Genomic DNA, 17,164 nt, shown 5'->3' on the forward strand with positions numbered 1-17,164 from the left:
AATCGCCTCAGGTCCCTGGTCCCATCTGTCTAAGACTGCACGTACCAACATCGCTCAACCACACAGCACCGTTTCTCCCACCCATCTTCGCATTACACCTCACCCACGCCACCCGTACACTCGACTGGTTACAAAACGATAAACCGACTTCTCGTTTCCCTCAAATACAATTGTCCCTTCTCGCAAACCTACCACAACAGCAGCAATCCGGTCCTGTTCATTTGGATTTTAGTGCACTGCAGATCCTACCGTCTATCCCCAGAGCAGCCCACAATTGACCCAGGGATCCCACGTTTTCGCAATCGATCCGACTAAAACACAAACCTGCAACTACATCGCTAAACATGAGTTCGCCAGCACAGGCCGGGCCTTCGGTCCCGAAGGAGAAGAAGGGTTTGGGCAAGATTCTGTCTCGCGCCAAAACTGTCTTCAAGAGAGGCGATAGCTCCAAGCGCATGTCGACCCTGTCTACCACTGGACAGCAGTCTTCTGCGCAAGCCGCTACCCCTGGGTAAGCAAGATATTTCGCATGCTTTATTATCTTCAACTCTTTTTTGGTGTTACGGTACCCTGCCTGCTTTACCTATCTAACGTGCATACAGCCCATCCACCGCCGCCCCTGCGACCGAGCAACCTGCCGCTGCCACCACCACCAAGGAGACCGCCAAGGACACCACCAAGAAGGAGGCCCCCAAGAGCAAGTACGAGGATCTCGAGGGCGTCACCAGGGTTCCCCGATCCGAGCTGTTTGAGGAGCGCGCCAGGAAGTTGGGCGAGAGATTCGGCCTCGAGATCAAGCAGAGCGAGTGGATCTCTACCGAGGGCACTGCTCTCCGCGTCGAGAAGCCCATTCGCATGCGCGTACACCGAACCTGCCACAAGTGCAATGCTACCTTTGCTGCCGCCAAAGAGTGCCCGGGCTGCCAGCACGTTCGTTGCACCAAGTGCGTCCGCCACCCGCCCAAGCGAACCGAGGCCGAGCGCATCGCCAGCCGGGAGAAGCGGGCCGCCATTCTCAAGGCTCAGAAGGAGAACGCACCCATTGTTCCCGACTACTCTTACGACGCCAAGAACGCAAAGGACATTGTCCTCAAGCGCCCCAGCAAGACCGGAGGACAGGATCTCATTTACAAGAAGCCGCGTCAGAGGGTCAGGAGAACTTGCCACGAGTGCCAGACGCTGTTCACTGCTGGTAGCAAGACATGCTCCAAGTGCAGCCACAACCGCTGCACTGACTGTCCCAGAGACCCGTATGTTGCACCATTCCGTGTGTCGAGACTGACAGCTAATATTGTATCAGGCCCAAGAAGGACAAGTATCCGTTTGGTTACCCTGGCGACGAATTTGGACCGAATGCTGTGCCGCATCACGAATGCCATAAGTGCAAGACGATATACCCTGGAGGTGTGGAAGATGGAACCGCATGCAAGAAATGTCAGCATGAGAAGTGTGTCGACTGTTCTCGTCTGAAGCCACGCAAGGTCGAACCCGAGCCAGACCCAGAGATACTCAAGAGCATACAGGCCAAGATCGAGAGTCTAAAACTCAAGTAATGACACAGCCAGCCATGACTTTTTTACACCGTTCGACTTGATTGAGTTGGATTGGAGGCTCTTGGATATGGCGGAGTGGTGGATCTCTACTAGCGAGCTTACGGCATTTACTGGTCAACCTCCATCTCTACGGCGCTTCACAAGTCCTTCATCCGATTTATTCATGTCGCACATGCATTCAACATCTTTTTCTTTCTTGCACTACAACGACACTACACGACTATCCACCACCATCATCATCTGCATCACATCATACCTTTTATTCCGCCGCTGCCATACATACCCCTCTGTCTTGACCACCAGTCAGAGGGATGACGATGAACAAGAAGCATTCACGCACCATGCGATCACGACCCAGCATTGTCTCGACCAAACAAAAGTACCTTTTACTGCCGAGCGAAGCGACCTTTACCTACTGCATACAACTAGCCTGTTTCGAAGAGAAAAGAAAGAAAGAATTGAGGGAGAGGAGACGTACCCTGACGCACCTGGATTGGGAGGAGGGGGTGGATCAGGCCATAATCGCGGAAGACGGGACGAATCGGAGTCTGGCGGCTTGGAATGAAGCAGAGGAGTTGCATTGCAGCGACAAAGAACAGAGCAGTAATACTAGGCGTACGGACCAGAACCGACAAGACGGGTCCAATCAGGGTGGGCGGATTAGCCTACAAGCGGAAAGCGAATTATTCTCCTTTCATCTCATCATCACCTTCTTGCCATCTCTCACGAATCATCATTTACTCATACTACTACCACTTGGTACTTTTTATTAAAGTATACCCAAAGAACGGGCTTCTGACCCCCAACCTTGGCTTTTGGATAGGCTATTGTCCCTTTTTCCCCAATTGTGTCATATGAGACTGTGATCGACCTATTACCGTGAAATGTCCGAGAACGTATCATCGGCCCGAATCTTCGGGGTGGTCCTACACTAAGAGAATAATCTCATCTGACCTTTTTCTCTCCTTCTAGTGGTAGGTGACGAAGACTGAGTCGTGGTTTTCCTTCCCCCGACGATGTCACTTGGTGTAACGTAACCTGTGGGATGTCTTAATTCCAAAACTGTTAAGACGTGCCGAGGTGCCAAAAAAGCAAGTTTGGACAGAAAACGGGATTTTTGGTTCTGATTGAGTTGTCGGCTACCGTGGTACGGGTCTAGACAATTTGCCAAGCACGGACGGACCATTGGAACCCGCTTCAGAACCCGGGAAGTCGGTCGGCAACGGTTTTTCCTTCGAGGTTGTTGTGGTGTTGTTGCGTACCTCTCTCTTTTTTTTTGGTACCACGAGCCCGTGAGCCCGGGAGGTGGTGGTGCCTTGAAAGGGGGTGGCGGAAGCGGGAATCGGGATCATTGGGTGCGGTGTGATGGAGGGGTGTGTGTGTGTGTGTGTGGGTGAGGTGGGTGTTGGTGTTCCATTGGGGGCTTGGTTTGCGGGCGGTGTCCGTTTGTGAGGGCGGATTGGATACGGTTTCTCGGGCTTTTCATTTTCGTGAGAAGAAATTATGGAAGGTTTCTGAAGCTACAATGGGGGGGTGGTCTTGTTTCTTGATGGGCCTTGGAAAAGGTTTCCACTGGCTTGGTTGGCTTCGCCACGATGGGTGCAGAAGATGTATGTTGGTTGGTTGTCAGTTGCATCTATCTGTACACTACATACTTAGTCTCGTGTGTATGTGTGTGTGTGTGTATGCGGATGGGTTGGGGCGACCTCAGCCGACCCGGCCGCCCCAAAAACCCGTAAATCCGTATGACAGACACCCCTTCTAGAAGGTAAGCTAGAAAAGGGGCCGAGAAGAACCTAGGGGGGCCTAGACAACGTTGTCTTTTTTCAAAGATTCTAGTCGTTGGGTGGGAAAGGGCGGTTATCGTAGGACGAATAAGGGTCCCAGGCATAGAGCGTGCATACAATCTTGGGGTTAGGTTTACGGGCTCTGCTCTCTCTCTCTGCTGACGTGCGTTGCGTGCGGTTTTGGGGGCCAGAGTTCGTGTCTGCACGTGTACGGGGGTATAGCGTTGCAGAATTATAGGGAGAGGGAGGTTGTGTGTAACTACACCGTAGCAGCAGTAGAGAGTGGGAACAGTTTGGTGTGTGTAGTGAAGTCAAGGTAATCCGGTGGCGTTTTTGCTTAGTTTCCCTTTTTCCAAGATTTGTTCGGTCGGTCCTATCCGCCGGGTGTGTGGGTGTGGTGGTGAACCCGTCAGCCCGTTCGTGTGTGTTGCGCGTCTGTCCCCCGTCCGGCAGTTTGGGTTCTGGTGGATGGTTGGCTGGTTACGCTGCTGGGGAACCACGGAACGTTTCTTCTCCTTCTCCCTCCTCCTCCTCCTCCTCCTCCTCGCAACCCCTTCCCTCCTGTCATATCTCGTTCCACTCATTTGGTGGTATATGTTATGAGACCTAATCTGTGGGTAGATAGCTTAGCTTACGGGATATTCATAGGATGAGGTTCGTTTAAGATGATCTTGAGGGGAGGTGAGTGGCGGGGCTGAAGAGAAGGAGTGTGGCTGGGCCTTCTTCGCTGATTGGGTGGTGTTGTTGTTTCTTGTTAAGATGATGGCGTTTACGTGTGTGTCTGTGTGTATGTGTCTGGGATATACTCGTCGACTAGCTGATATCTCGCATTCGAGGTTGTAGATGTTGCGGATCCCAGCTTGGATGTGTGTCACCTACCTAACTCGTCGACTTACTCTTTGGACAGTCAATGTCTCTCACAGGGGAGTGAAGATGTTACCATCTTGGTCATCTCTTGCCGCCCGGCGTATCCGTCTTGGCTTGTTGTCCAAGTAGTATTGGCTAAAGACTCATATGACGATGTGCTCTAGCCAGCTACAGCCTATCAGGCTAGATGATTCACATGGAAATACCAAGAAATGCAAAGGCACGTTCATGTCCGACTAAACACTCCAAAGAACCGGATGGTAACATCAAATCCTAACGGCGTCTATGTAGTATTCCTAATCTATACAGGGTTCTGATGCCTGTCTATCCTAACAAGTACCGTCTCATGTTCCTTCGTCAGAAATGAGACACTTCTCTCCTCAGCGACGTCGTAGGCGTCCCGCCTAGGCGCCATCCTCACGTACGGATTGCTCAAACTGGATCACGCTGCCAGGAGGCAGGGCAGGCCCGAAAGTCTCGACGCGGGTCCGCTTCTGGCCAATGTACGCCGTCTTGAACGTGTCGATGCGCTGGTTGAGTCGCTGCTGCACGTCACGCACGATGCCTTTCTGCACCTCAGCAAGAACTTTGGCTTGGCCATCGAGCAGGGGTAGGAGCTTATGCGTGGGGTAGAATCGGCCCTTGAGATCCGGCTCGCGAAGGACAGCGTTCTGCTTGAGGAGCACGCAGCGCCAGCGGTCGCTCGCGGCAAACTTATTGCGGAACGCAATCTCGTCGCGCAGTGGGCGCGGGAGTTTGTCATCCGGTACTGGGATGCCACCCACGGGTTGGTTGTCGCCGGTGATGGGCTGGTATATATCTCCCTTGAAGAATGCGTTACCAGGTGAATCGATAGGCGCGGTGCAGATCTCACGGAGGCCGAGGAGTGCGTCGGGGAGATTCGCCGCCGCGGGAGGTACGCCTTGCTCAGCGGAAAGACGCACGCGCAGGACATCACCGAGTTCGATCCGCTCGGCGCCCAGGAAGATACCGTGGTAGTCGATCTTCTTCCCTCCATTGGTCTCGGAAAGTCGGCTGAAAACAGAGAACGACACGCCAACCTTCTGGGCGGCCATCTTGGAGGAGTCGAGTAGCGCAACCTCGCGGCGATGCGTGTCTTCCGGAGTAATCGTCTGGAAGAAGGCATCCCAATCGACCTCGTCGTAGGCCTTGTTTTGTAGATCCGAAATGCTGACGTTAGGCACCGAAAATGCAAGAAACGGGCGCGTTGTCGCTTCCAGTGTCTGGATGGGCGACTGATTAAAGTTGACATGTGACATTGGGAGAATCTGAAGCTCGGCTTTGTTGGTATTAGGGTTGATAATACCTGTAGCAGCCACGATGCCCAAACGCCAACCTGACGATATCTGGAACCAAACCAGTTCTCCGACGCGGAAGAGCGCCGGAGCTACAATTCCACCGTAAGGCGGCGGGTAAGGCAGGAACTGCGGTTGCTGATAGACCGGCGGTGCCGGCGCATGCACCTGAGGTTGAACCTGCTGTTGAGCCTGGGTCGGAGCTGGTGCAGGCTGTTGCTGAACTTGCTGTTCCTGCTGGGTCGGCTGCTGGATTTGTTGCTGGACTGGTTGCTGGACTTGAGGTTGAACGGGAACCTGTGATGGAGCCTGAGCTTGCGGATGAACAGGAGTTGCCTGGATCGGCTGAGGAGGGTGCTGCTGCTGCTGTTGCTGCACAGGAGGCTTAGGCTGAACTGGGGCTTGCGCCGGGGCGGGGGCTGGCACCGCACGTGAAGGTATCGTCGGTATCGGAACTGGAGTTTCCTTCTTCGCCATTGGGGTGGGCACTGGCACAGGTGTCTCCTTCTTCGCGATGGGAGGCGTTGACGCCGCTGCGGGAACGGGTATCGGGGACCCCGCAACGCCTGGCGGTATTTGAGGTGTAATCTTGCGCATCTTTGACGGTGGCTGAGTGTTGTTCGCTGCTGGCAGAGGCCGAGGAACATCCGAGACAGTCAAATCCTCCATGTTTGGCATTTCGCGAACGTTGCAGTGAATGCAACGGCAGTCAGTTCGGTCCATCGAGCCGGACAGGAGCCATAGGACATGAAGACCAAATTCCTGCGGGCTCTTGTAAAGCTTCGACTTTACTGGATGCCCCGAGACCCAAAGATGCTTGGACTTTTCGTACAGCCAGTAGCCCCGTGGAAAATGCAGGAGCCAGGGGAGACCCTCTAGGAAGGGTATCAGTGAATGTACTACTTCTCATTTGCGGACGACGAGCTTACCTGTCGGAGAGAGTTCTTGCTTCAACAAGATTCCCAGCTTTATGCGCCACTCTTGAAATCTTGCGTCATCTTTGTCTAACCGCACCATTTGAGGTTTCGCTCTTGGTACCTTCTCCAGTGCTGTCTTCTTCGCGTTCTTCGCAGCCGTATCGGCAGGGGTTGGCCAGTAACCCGCTCCATTGTCCTGGCCGTCGCTTCGACACACGTTGACAACTGAGTACTCTACTAAGTCGGACATCTTGGGTTGATGTGTGATTGCTCAGATGTCGACGACAGTGAGGTTCGCGCCAGGGCCGAATGAGAGCTCGGATGAGATGAACGGCCGCCTCAGACAGTCCCTAGGTGTCCAGAGGCAGCTTTCCAGGAATTCCGTGAGTCAAATTTTTGGGGAATTAATAGCTGAGATGACCGCGGGATAAGCTAGATGTGCTAGCACATACTGCGCTTTTGTTGATGAAGTCCGTCGCGAGCTATGAAGTGGATCTGGTCTCGTGGTGGGTTCACTTCGTTCGATGTTGCTCAGGACAGTAGGCACCTGCCCCAAGTAGCCTGAGTTGTCGATCCAATTCGAATCCTGTATGGGAGCAGGAAATATTCGGAGATAGCCAAGTACGATTAAAGTGCAATTATTCGCTGTCTGTCGCAGAGATTTGTTTGTCGTGAAGTTGAGCTCTTCGAAGTTGAAAGAGGTTGAAGGTTCAAGGAGCTCAGAGGTGAACGTGCACGCCTGTTTTCTTAGTCAGCGGGTCCACACCATGCAGAAGGTACCGCGATGGGTCCCTCGCCTAATCCAACCTCCCTTCTCCGGGAAAGGACGCGGCCGTGAGGGTTTCTATACACCATATGCCGCTCAACTCCTATTGGGCATTCGAACTCTTCTCACGAAGGCATGTTGAGAATATCCATATGTTTAAAGGTTAGTATAATTGTCAAAATAGCTCGGCGATACTTTGCTTTACACCATTTGTCGTGTTCCTCCTGGGGCCTGTTCGGCGAACTGCGCCACACAAGCCAGCCACCGAAGCCATGTGTGCCGTCAAGTCACACTGCCTTACCTTCAAGCAGCACGGAATCACAAGAACTGCAATTGGACCGCCAATGGATGTTTTTTGAAGGGCAACATCCCTGATCGACTATTCGGCTCTCAGCACCAGGATTGGATTCAATATCAAATTATAGCTATGAAAGTTCTCTCTAATGTTCAGCGCCATAGCATATAGACTAAACAGTCGTAATCTTCCTCTTGGGGATGAATCTGTGGTACTTCGTACTCTGCGTGGTCTTCCTCCGAAACCCCTCTGGGCTTTTCGATACGCTTCCAGTAGAGCTCCTCGGCGTCTTTGAGCAGTCTGTCCGCTTCCAGTTCACGACCAGATATCTGATAGAGAGCCTCTGAAAGCTTGTGCAGACAGCGAGCATGCTCCCCTACCTGGATATCCTTTCGCAATGATGTAATTGCCATCGCGTCTTGGAGGTATTTCCTGGGTGGTGTTAACAAAGGCCACTATATGTTTCCAGATCTAGACTTACACAGCTCGTTCCACCTCTCCTTCGAGTAGCGCGCAACATCCCATGCGGTAAATTGTAGCCGCGTAGAAGTCCGACGTTCTGGAACTGTTGCCCGTGAGCCATATGCTCTGCGCCTTTTGGAACAAGAGCTCAGCAAGCTTGAAGTCTCCTTCGAACATGGCTAGTCTAGCACGAGCGAACTGACACCTAGGCAAAATAACGAGACATTAGCCGGAGCTGTCCCAAGCACTTAAGATTGAGTCCGTTCTCAGGGGTTCAGAACTTACGGTCCCGCCGTCCCCCAAATGACCGGCTTGGTCGTAAGCATGTCCTCTAGGGATTCGTCGATGTCGGTTCTAGCTTCGTCGTACCTCTTCATGTAAGCCAAAGTTCTCCCCTTGCCGTATCTTTGGTTCGGGTGCCAATGGAATTCAACATTCTCAGACTTGGCCCATCGCTCCCAAGAAACCCTGCTGGTTTCCTGCCATTCCAGAGCGGTCTTATACTCGCCTAAGCAGGAGTAAAATGCAGATATGTTGTTCGCCATCCAGCTCAAATTTTGGTGATCTTCTTGAGGAGCCTTCAACTTCATGTTGCGTGCGCTCACCATCACCTCTATTGCCAGGCGATAGTGACCTCGGCGCGCCCACATCTGTGCAATATACGTGTCCGGCGAGGTTAGGTTGTACAGCTCAGGGTCCTGTTCAGGAAGGGTTGCCAAGGCCAGTTTGCCTATTTCGACAAGGTCTTCAAGCTCAGGCCAAGTTTGCTGCTCCAATAGAAACCTAGTGAAGAAGTTAGCTAGCATGAACGACATCTTGGACAGATGTATGCCGACCGTCCACATTGAGCCCACATCGCGCAGGTCTTCGTGCAAGCGTAGAACCCGGGATTGCGCCTCCTTTCGAGCCTGAAACAATTCTTGAGTTGCAATACGTGCTGTACCCACAGCTGACATTGCTCCCACACATTGTACATCGTTGCCGTTTTGCCGTCTGGCCTCTTTGGGAACACATTTTCCATCAGATGTGATGCCTCTATGAACGACTTTTGCCGGTCTTCTGGCGTCATATAACGTAGGAAGTGAGTCTGGATAAGCCGATGGATGGAGTAAGTTTGGGTCTGCCTGTCTCTCTTAACGAGTGCTAGAGTCAATAGCTCTTCCATTGCCTCTTCAAATCTGCCAGGTACCTGATTAGCGACCACAACACATGCAACTTAAAGGGGCGTTGTCACCTATCCACATCAAGGAACCAGAGTAAGCTATCAGGCAGATCCTCGGCTTCTTTCAACTCAAATAGCGAATGAGGAATACTGTCAGGAGCGCAGTAGCTAAATGCAGCCAGCAAAGCGGCGCTGTCAGGCTTCAGATTCTGGAATGAAACCTTCCAGACCGCCTCTAAGCCGTCCTTGAAGTTTAGATTGCTTCCGTAATTATCGAGGAGTTGAGAAATTGACCATGACCGACGTTGAATGAGTCCACTCATGTTCGAGATTGCCAGCGCATGACCACTGAGTCTTTCGGACAGACTATATGCAGACTTCGCTTCGTTCGCCAGAAGATCTGCACTAATATGACCAGATAGTAGATGCAAGAGAAACTTGGTACCATTCTCTGTATTCCATGAGGGAACCTCGAGACCTCCACTGGCTGGGTCAAAGGCTAGCGAGTGGTTTCGTGTCGTGATCAATGCTAAGCCCTGGCTACCTGGCAAGGGCCAATTGGCCCGCAGAAGATCAAAACTCTCCACGTTGTCGTACACTATGAGCCATTTGCATTCTATTCACGTTAGTCGAGCCTCGGGATTCGAAGAAGCTTTGACGACTGACCCGTCTGCTGAAGCCAGTCCTTCACGATTAGTCGATTCTCTTCATGCAAGGTTCGTTGGGCTCCAGGGAGGTCTAGTCTCAGAGCAATATCGGTAAAGCTCTGCTGAAACGATATTATGTTCTCAGCGTGGACCCAGAATATCGCAGCGAGGCCTTTCTCCGCCTTCCTTTTTTCGATGTACTTCAAAGCGACATGACTCTTGCCTACACCACCCATGCCATAGAGCGCGAGTGATCGCAGGCCATCGATTCTCTGTTCTCCGAGTTGATGGTCTATTTCCTCGATGACTTCGTCACGGTTGAAGAATCGATTCGTACTGGCAGTGGGTAGCACATAGCAAGGCAACTTGGCCTTGTCAGCGAAGGACCGAGGGGAGAGGGCCAGAAACGACAACATCGTAGCCTGCCTCTGGGATATTTCTGCAATCTTCTCAATCTCTTTCAACGACTCATCAATCTCGGCCTGGGCATTGTCGTATATGACCGTCAAATTGGCCCACGATCCCTGCGCGTGACCTACAAGATATCAACGAGCGGAACAGTCAGGTTTGCGTAGTCCTAGATCCTACCGTGCGGCGATGAGAGGCTGGCAATGTCTCCAGCATCCCGCAGAAACCTAATAGCATCTGATAGAAACCTTGTCATCGAAACAAAGATCTCAAAGCATGCCTCCTTTTCATCCTTTGATGGAGTAGAACTTTGGCCCGCGTGGAGTTGGAAGGTCTGACAGGCTCGGCCCAACCTCTTAAGCATCTGAGTGATTCGCCGCGTTGCCTCTTCGTCGGGTAGAGCAATCTGCGCTGTTGTCAGTACAATCATGGCTTCGACAGTTTGAGGAATTATTAGCTTGCTGTTAGGATTAGCCCAAAAAGGCCCCAGAAGACTTCTGGATTAAGCTTAGGACCGAGTTTTGTGGAAAAGTAATCACTAAAGCTTCTTAGATACACAAAACGTGGCTCGAGCATGCCAATCTCCTGATGAATTTCGTCCATCCCTCCAAGGAATTCCTCTTTGATATCGTCATAATTCCTGAAAATCTTGATTGTTCGACGGTCGTTTGGCTCCATGCGCTCGGTTCCTGACTTCGAGGTAGATGCCCATTGCCGGGCGAAGTGTGCCTCCCTAGAATGTGGTCAGAGTCTGGAACATCGACAGATACCGTATAGAAATCAATATACATCTCAGATTGCTCCATGTTGAACGATAACTCCGTAGCTTCTCAATGAGTTTGAGATTATTTCCTCAGGAACGGGGCTGGGAAACGGAACCAAGAGACAAAAAGCTCTCGCTCCTGTGCGGGTTACAGCTCTACATATGTCCCCTTACAATTTCTCGAATGCGGCGCATCCACGTCGACATGCAAAGGCCCAGCGAGGAGTTGATTTGTGATACAATACAGACCTCCATTTACCTCGTGTAACCACATCTCTTCATTGAACGGCTGCAAAGCCCGGCTAGCCACTTTACACCAGTATGGTAGAACCCATCTTTAAGCTCCACACACCCCTCCAGCTCTGAGTTTAACGAGTCTTCAAGAGTTGTCGATGTGTCCATGTATTCCCTATAATCTGACAAACCTATAATCCCAGATTGCTATTGTTAACATGCCTTTGATGAAGCCTTGATACTGTAGGGTCGAATGGACAGATGCAACTTCGGTCGAGGCCGAAGAGTGCGGGGTTTACGTCCTTCGGATGCAGGCTGCCGTGTATTGCCAAGGTCGGCACCAAATGACATTCCCCTTTTCAGCGAAGAGAGCTTTTGATAGGATAGCCTGATATCGCTTGCAGAAGCTCATGCCACTTCGGTTGTAGGGTGGTGTAGAGCTCGTTGCCCGGCGTAGGCGCTCTCGCTCAGCCTGCTTCCGGTGTGCAGCATCGGAACAACCTTTCAGGCATAGATTCTGGCGCAAATTGAACATCAGTAAACAGTTGGTCAATCATGTCAGAGCTCGTTGTCTCATGAGGGCATTTTCTACACACATTGGGCGCCACACATGTTGCCTCGGTGACTGGGTGATGTGTGAGTGCCCGGGGCGCCTTGGATTTCTCTCGAGGCTGAGATTGACGGAAATTGATTGGAATACTTAAGCTTCTGTGATACCCTGGATTCTTACTTCGTAAGCTTTAGTGACCATAGCAGAGACAAGGAAGTTTCATATGCTTGTTGCTGCCTGCCGCTCCCTATCCAGCTGCGGCTGTCTGTGTCGCGTGGACTGGATGGCTGAGGTCACCCCGGCTGCCTGAGTAGAGTAAGCTCTCACTTCTTGGCACGTTGAATTCAGTCCTCAGGTGCAAAGTCAATGGTTGGATCAAGTTGAAAATGGTCGAATAATTGGCTGATTTCTCTTGCCTTCGGACTTCTCGGTCTCAGCCGGTCAGGAGGAAGTGGTATATATTCATAAGAATGGAATGACGTCTTAAATCACTTCTCTGGACAACAGTCCCTGAATTATACCTCATTGCTCAACCAAAGCCACAACAATCGACAAGTCTGGAAGTCCACCGTAGCGCGCAACGCGTAACGCAATTGTCCAGCTGCATTACAGGTAGATACCGCGACTGGGAATAAGATGTATGCATTAGCCCTAGACTCTATTTGGTGCGCAAGTAATTGATGCCAAATAGGATGAAGCTGGGGGAAGAATCTTTTCTCAGTAGGATACTACCAAACACTGGACCGAAATTAGAAGTCGACCTGGAGACGCAGGTCCAAGATCTCAACGGGCCGGAAGCATCGCCCTCGTCAACACTTCGCTCCCAAACCTTACAGGCCATCTTTGGTCTTTCAGGAGAAGAAATTAAGAGCTTTCCTGGTATTCAGGCCTACTGCGATCACATCGAGTCCCAAGTCAAACCCCTTACGGACTTCGGATTCTCGCCTATATGGCCGTCTTTATCCAACTCAACAGCATGCACAATTACAGACTGTTGGAAATTTCTGCTTGCAGTAGCTTATAACTTCAAGTCAGCAGAGAAGGACTACAGCATTGAGGACCTCAAAAACCATGTATTATCTTCAGGAGAGAATGTGAGAGAGTCTTCGGACGCTCTCCTTCTTGCGGCCGTCTTCGCTGCCGTATGCTTGTTGACCATGACTCTTCAACCGTCGTTGGATTTCGAACCTTTCGGGGGCCAGATCTGCCTCGCTTGTAGATTTCCAAGCCTTACCGATGAGTCGAGCCCGCAAGGTCAAATCGCCAGGCAGAACTTGAGGGAGGCAAAGCGGCCGATCAAACGAGTTTTCGAGTTATTCGAACACAGCGCGTGGGATGATCAACCGACAAACATGGATCATTCGATAGGAGAACATGATAGTCTATACGAAGGAAGTCTGAATCTTGAGGTTCTGTTGTTCGGACGTATTAAAATCCAGTGGGTGGACACGCTGAGTGAACATCTCAGGTTCGACCTGGTCAGCCGGCGTCTTTCCATCTTCAGCTTCCCGACATTCTGCGTTCTGTCTGCCCTGCGAAAAGGGGGGAAAGAGGCTACTCCTCTGCTCGACAGGTAAGTAAAGCTTGCTGGAGTCAACTATCTAATTGCCTTTCTAACAAGGTCATGGACAGCATCAATGAAGGCTTCATGCCGACCACTCTTGAAAATCGATACCAAAATTACGTCACCTTGGAACAAGAAGTCTTGGTCTCCTACCGCCTCCTCTTCGGACAGAGCGCTCGCTCGAGGAATCTCATCAGGTCAGACCTTAAGAAGCTCGAGCAGAGCGGCCAACCGTTCGACAACCTGCTATATACCCTCTGCGGTCCCAAGAAGGAGGCCGACAAACTGCCGCGCAGCATATGGCCGGTGGGCTGTAGAGACTTTGAGCAGGAGAAGCTCCTGGAGAGCGACGTTTACAGCGCCCAGAGCGACTTCCCGCGGTTGGGCTATCGCCTGATCAACCTTCAGAGGTTCAGCCTGCGCCAGAAGCCTCGCCGGTTGACGGACCTGTGGAGGGACCGCAGGAATCCGCTGCAGTGGTATACCTTTTGGGCGGTCCTGTGGGTTGGGGGAGCTGGTATCATATTGGCCATCATACAAACGATCCTTGCGGGGGTTCAAGTTGCCAAGTCGTGAAGGGCTGAATGTTACAATCCTTTGGCTAGGAAAGTGATTGCGTCCTTTATCCTACTCGATGGAAGTTTTCCAGGCAACGATGGGGAAGAATTTCCTGTTCTGGACTTTGTTGCTCAGACTGGAAATCAAATCTTCGCAAGGAGCATGGAAATAAGGATGACTTATGGGCAAGGTTTTGAGAAGCCTCGTGTGGCTTTATCGACCATTGGGCGTTCACTACGCAGACGACATCGAAGCTTAGACCAATAAAATCAGAATTGGAGTCAGACATTCCTGCATTCCTCGGCACTTCCCAGACTTCAAATCACCGCGATAATGTAAATGTCTCTCGTAGTAGGCAGGCACTGGCGACTCAAGGGAGTCAAAATGAAGCTTATTCTGACTCGCGGTTGCATCCCTCTTTACCTGCCAGCCACTTGGGTACAGCACCCAGAGATCTGGGTTAAGGACCGTGACGCCCACCACCACCTTTATCCACACAAGAGTTGCGGGCAGTTTCTGAAAGCTACGGATGTAACGACCACGCGTGCACACACACGCACACACACACACACACACACACATGCCTATTCTGACAAAATGTGGAAGGCGACGGCGGGACGACTAAACTACGGGCTTCGTGACTCGTGGAGAATCGACTGTTCTGGCCCATGAGCTGGCTGGCTGGCTTTACACAATCTCTCCAAAGTCGCCTCAACACACACGGTATGGAAGGGGGTTGTATTGGCTTATTTCCTTTCCATGGCATGGCTTGGCCGCTAAATCGTAGTCAATAAATCCCCTCTAAAAAGATTTGCGTCGGGATAGCCCTTTGAATCTCCGTGTCATGTAATACACTGAGAAATCCGTCATATCCCTGTGTAACCGTGGCTGGGGGACGGTATCGAATCCGGCGTCTTGCTTGAGCAAGAACAGCTGAAGATGTGACCCTGATCGTCGATGATGTCTCTGGCGCTCTCTTACCCCAGATCTAGGCACCCCCAGATCTTGATGATTCAGGACGCGGAGGTTCAAGCCCCGCACCATTGGGCAGTCATCCGGGTCACTATGTCGGCTCGTGAGGAGGGGTTGGCGTGGAGGTCCCCTTCCCCCAGCTTAACCTGGTTATCAGCGTGCATGGTCTACAGGGAGATCTTTCGCAGAAAATGAAATCAATACGGGCCTTCGACCCAAGTGGTATCATTCGATCATAACTCGTAAAACTATTGCTTCGGGTACAAATATACATTTACAGGTTTCGCAGGCCCCTCGGACGTATCAGACGCATCAGAACCAACGAGCGGCCACTGGTCGTCCTCGGCGACCTTTCTCGACCCGTCCATATTCAGCTCCCTCAGCTGAATCCCGTTCCCGTCAGCCGTGGGCGTGTACAAGCCGGCGTCATCCGCGACGTAGGGCGTCAGGGAGATCCGCGGCGGATACGTCAAGCTCCTGCCCCTTCCCCCCATCCTCGAAGAAGAAAACGCTTGTGACATCCGGGTGCGGGTGTTGCGTCGCTGCTGATTGTTGCTCATCCTCCTACTATTCCTCTCGCGGAGCCGCCTCGGAACGAGCCGTGCCACCAGGTAATCTCGAAACGTCTTGGTCGTGCCAAAAACGACAAACGTCAGCAGGCTAGCGGACACGCCGGGCAGAAAAAGTATGAGGTCCAGATGCAGTCGTTCCGTGCTGAGGTCCGGGCTCTCGCTCAACGAGTCGCGAGAATTTTGTTTTGCGGATGAAACTTGAAACATAATGGTCACCACCTGAAAGATGCTTTTCGAAGAAGAACGAAAAACCACCCGGTTAGCTTCGTCGACTCCACACTACAGACTTTGAGGCTTGGGGAACCCCCCCATTTGAGGCTGTACTTACGCTAACGCAACGAAAGCTATGCTGAATCGTACAACAAGCCATCGATCGTAGATACTTCGGCGGCGCGTTTCGCTTCCGCTGTCGAAGACGAGCGTGTCGCTGCTTTTCGTGCTGTTGGAGCGTTGACCATATTGGACATTCCAAGAAAGAAGGTTTCGGCGCGTGTGGATGTATTTGACCAAAATAACCATGAGGAGAACTCCGCTGCCGCTCAGACAGAAACCCACTGGCAAAAGGGTTAGATGCAGTTGATGTACAACGGGGTAAGGAGACTTACTGATGCCATCAGCCAACACTAGAAAGGGTACTGTCTGCTTCTGGACAGCCTCGAGTCGTAGAATTCCCATCAAGATCGCGGGTAACAAGATAGCAATGGCTTTTTCGAAGTAGTTTACTCGTTTGCGAGTCGACTTTACGGGCTCCAATTGGAAGATCGATTGCGTGAGAGCAACTGCCCAAAAAAAGGTCAGGGCCGCTTCGACGTTGTAACTGTAAAACTCTAGGAGCTTGTCAGAGAAAGGTATGAAATCTGTTGGCGAATTGGATCTTACGGATATAGAAAAGTACCAGGTCCAGGCCAGTTGACTGGCCGGCGATGGCAAGCTCAGGATTGCCGACGTTGGCGTTTGAATGCTTGAATTGTGCAAGCTTGATGTCTCTCCATCGTACAATTGTGTGAATTTGCTGGGCTACAGAAGCAGCCGTCGACAAACCAGTGAAGTATGATACCAGGGCGACATCTGTTCACAAGAGCGCACGTCAGTATCCTGAATCACTTCCTGGATCCACAAACCATGACTACTCACAGCTAAGGCCTTCACGATGGGCATACACCAGCCATGCCATGAGAACACTGCATGCTAGGCAGAACAAGGAGTAAGAAAGTACTCCTATAGCTGTGCCTAGCTCTTCTTGAGGCAGCTGAATGGCCATATCACCCCCTTGGATGTTGGCCCAGCAGGCCAGACATGAATACGGAGCTGTTGACCGCAGGCAGGGAACAAGGTGACGGGGGACGAGGAGAAAGAAGAAATTAAGAACTGGGGAGCAAGCAACGGCATGGCCATGTTTATCATGCGGCCCTGAGATCGATCCGCCCCCTGCGATCGACGCAAGGTTGTCTCCCCGGACCCGACTCAAGAGTAATGGAAAGGGAACCCAAGATCGGTCGGTTTGGACATAGGCGCCGACGAACCTTGTTCGGTGCTCGCAACGATATGAGGTGTGCTACGCAGGCGCAGGCGGTTAAATGACGAGATGGGACTTCCCAGCATTCCAGAGACAGGGCAAGGGAGTTTGGGCCGACTTGAGAACCGCAAGCCCCCCTACAGCGTATAGCCGGCGGACTAGAAATGTCTTGGCTGGGGATCCTACGAGGGGGTGGTGGCGGGGCCGCTCGGGATGGTAATGAAGAGTTTTACCTTGTTGTAGGGTGGATAATAA

General features: G+C 51.8%; 5 protein-coding genes across 5 annotated transcripts; 2 read left to right on the plus strand and 3 right to left on the minus strand.

Annotated features, from left to right (window-relative positions):
• Nucleotides 1-344: 344 nt before the first annotated feature.
• On the plus strand, nt 345-1,553 carry CCOS01_16063 (uncharacterized protein; the record flags this gene model as incomplete). The annotated part of the gene is made up of 3 exons (XM_060464201.1): nt 345-511; nt 603-1,250; nt 1,301-1,553. The coding sequence occupies 3 exons, from the start codon at nt 345-347 to the stop codon at nt 1,551-1,553; spliced, it is 1,068 nt and encodes a 355-aa protein (XP_060305256.1).
• Nucleotides 1,554-4,611: 3,058 nt separating this feature from the next.
• On the minus strand, nt 4,612-6,690 carry CCOS01_16064 (uncharacterized protein; the record flags this gene model as incomplete). Its single annotated transcript, XM_060464202.1, has 2 exons — nt 4,612-6,398; nt 6,453-6,690. The coding sequence occupies 2 exons, from the start codon at nt 6,688-6,690 to the stop codon at nt 4,612-4,614; spliced, it is 2,025 nt and encodes a 674-aa protein (XP_060305257.1).
• A 963-nt stretch (nt 6,691-7,653) lies between these two features.
• CCOS01_16065 (uncharacterized protein) lies at nt 7,654-10,986 on the minus strand (the record flags this gene model as incomplete). The annotated part of the gene is made up of 8 exons (XM_060464203.1): nt 7,654-7,933; nt 7,983-8,168; nt 8,249-8,746; nt 9,198-9,741; nt 9,792-10,307; nt 10,361-10,586; nt 10,739-10,913; nt 10,970-10,986. 8 exons carry the CDS (start codon nt 10,984-10,986, stop codon nt 7,654-7,656), a joined length of 2,442 nt encoding a protein of 813 aa, XP_060305258.1.
• A 1,433-nt stretch (nt 10,987-12,419) lies between these two features.
• CCOS01_16066 (uncharacterized protein) lies at nt 12,420-13,867 on the plus strand (the record flags this gene model as incomplete). The annotated part of the gene is made up of 2 exons (XM_060464204.1): nt 12,420-13,300; nt 13,360-13,867. 2 exons carry the CDS (start codon nt 12,420-12,422, stop codon nt 13,865-13,867), a joined length of 1,389 nt encoding a protein of 462 aa, XP_060305259.1.
• Nucleotides 13,868-15,069: 1,202 nt separating this feature from the next.
• CCOS01_16067 (uncharacterized protein) lies at nt 15,070-16,654 on the minus strand (the record flags this gene model as incomplete). Its single annotated transcript, XM_060464205.1, has 5 exons — nt 15,070-15,622; nt 15,722-15,947; nt 15,999-16,220; nt 16,273-16,461; nt 16,528-16,654. The coding sequence occupies 5 exons, from the start codon at nt 16,652-16,654 to the stop codon at nt 15,070-15,072; spliced, it is 1,317 nt and encodes a 438-aa protein (XP_060305260.1).
• Between the last annotated feature and the right edge of the window lie 510 nt (nt 16,655-17,164).

Source organism: Colletotrichum costaricense, assembly GCF_030867565.1.
Source record: "Colletotrichum costaricense strain IMI 309622 chromosome Unknown Scaffold_27.1, whole genome shotgun sequence".
Taxonomy (NCBI): Eukaryota; Fungi; Ascomycota; class Sordariomycetes; order Glomerellales; family Glomerellaceae; genus Colletotrichum; species Colletotrichum costaricense.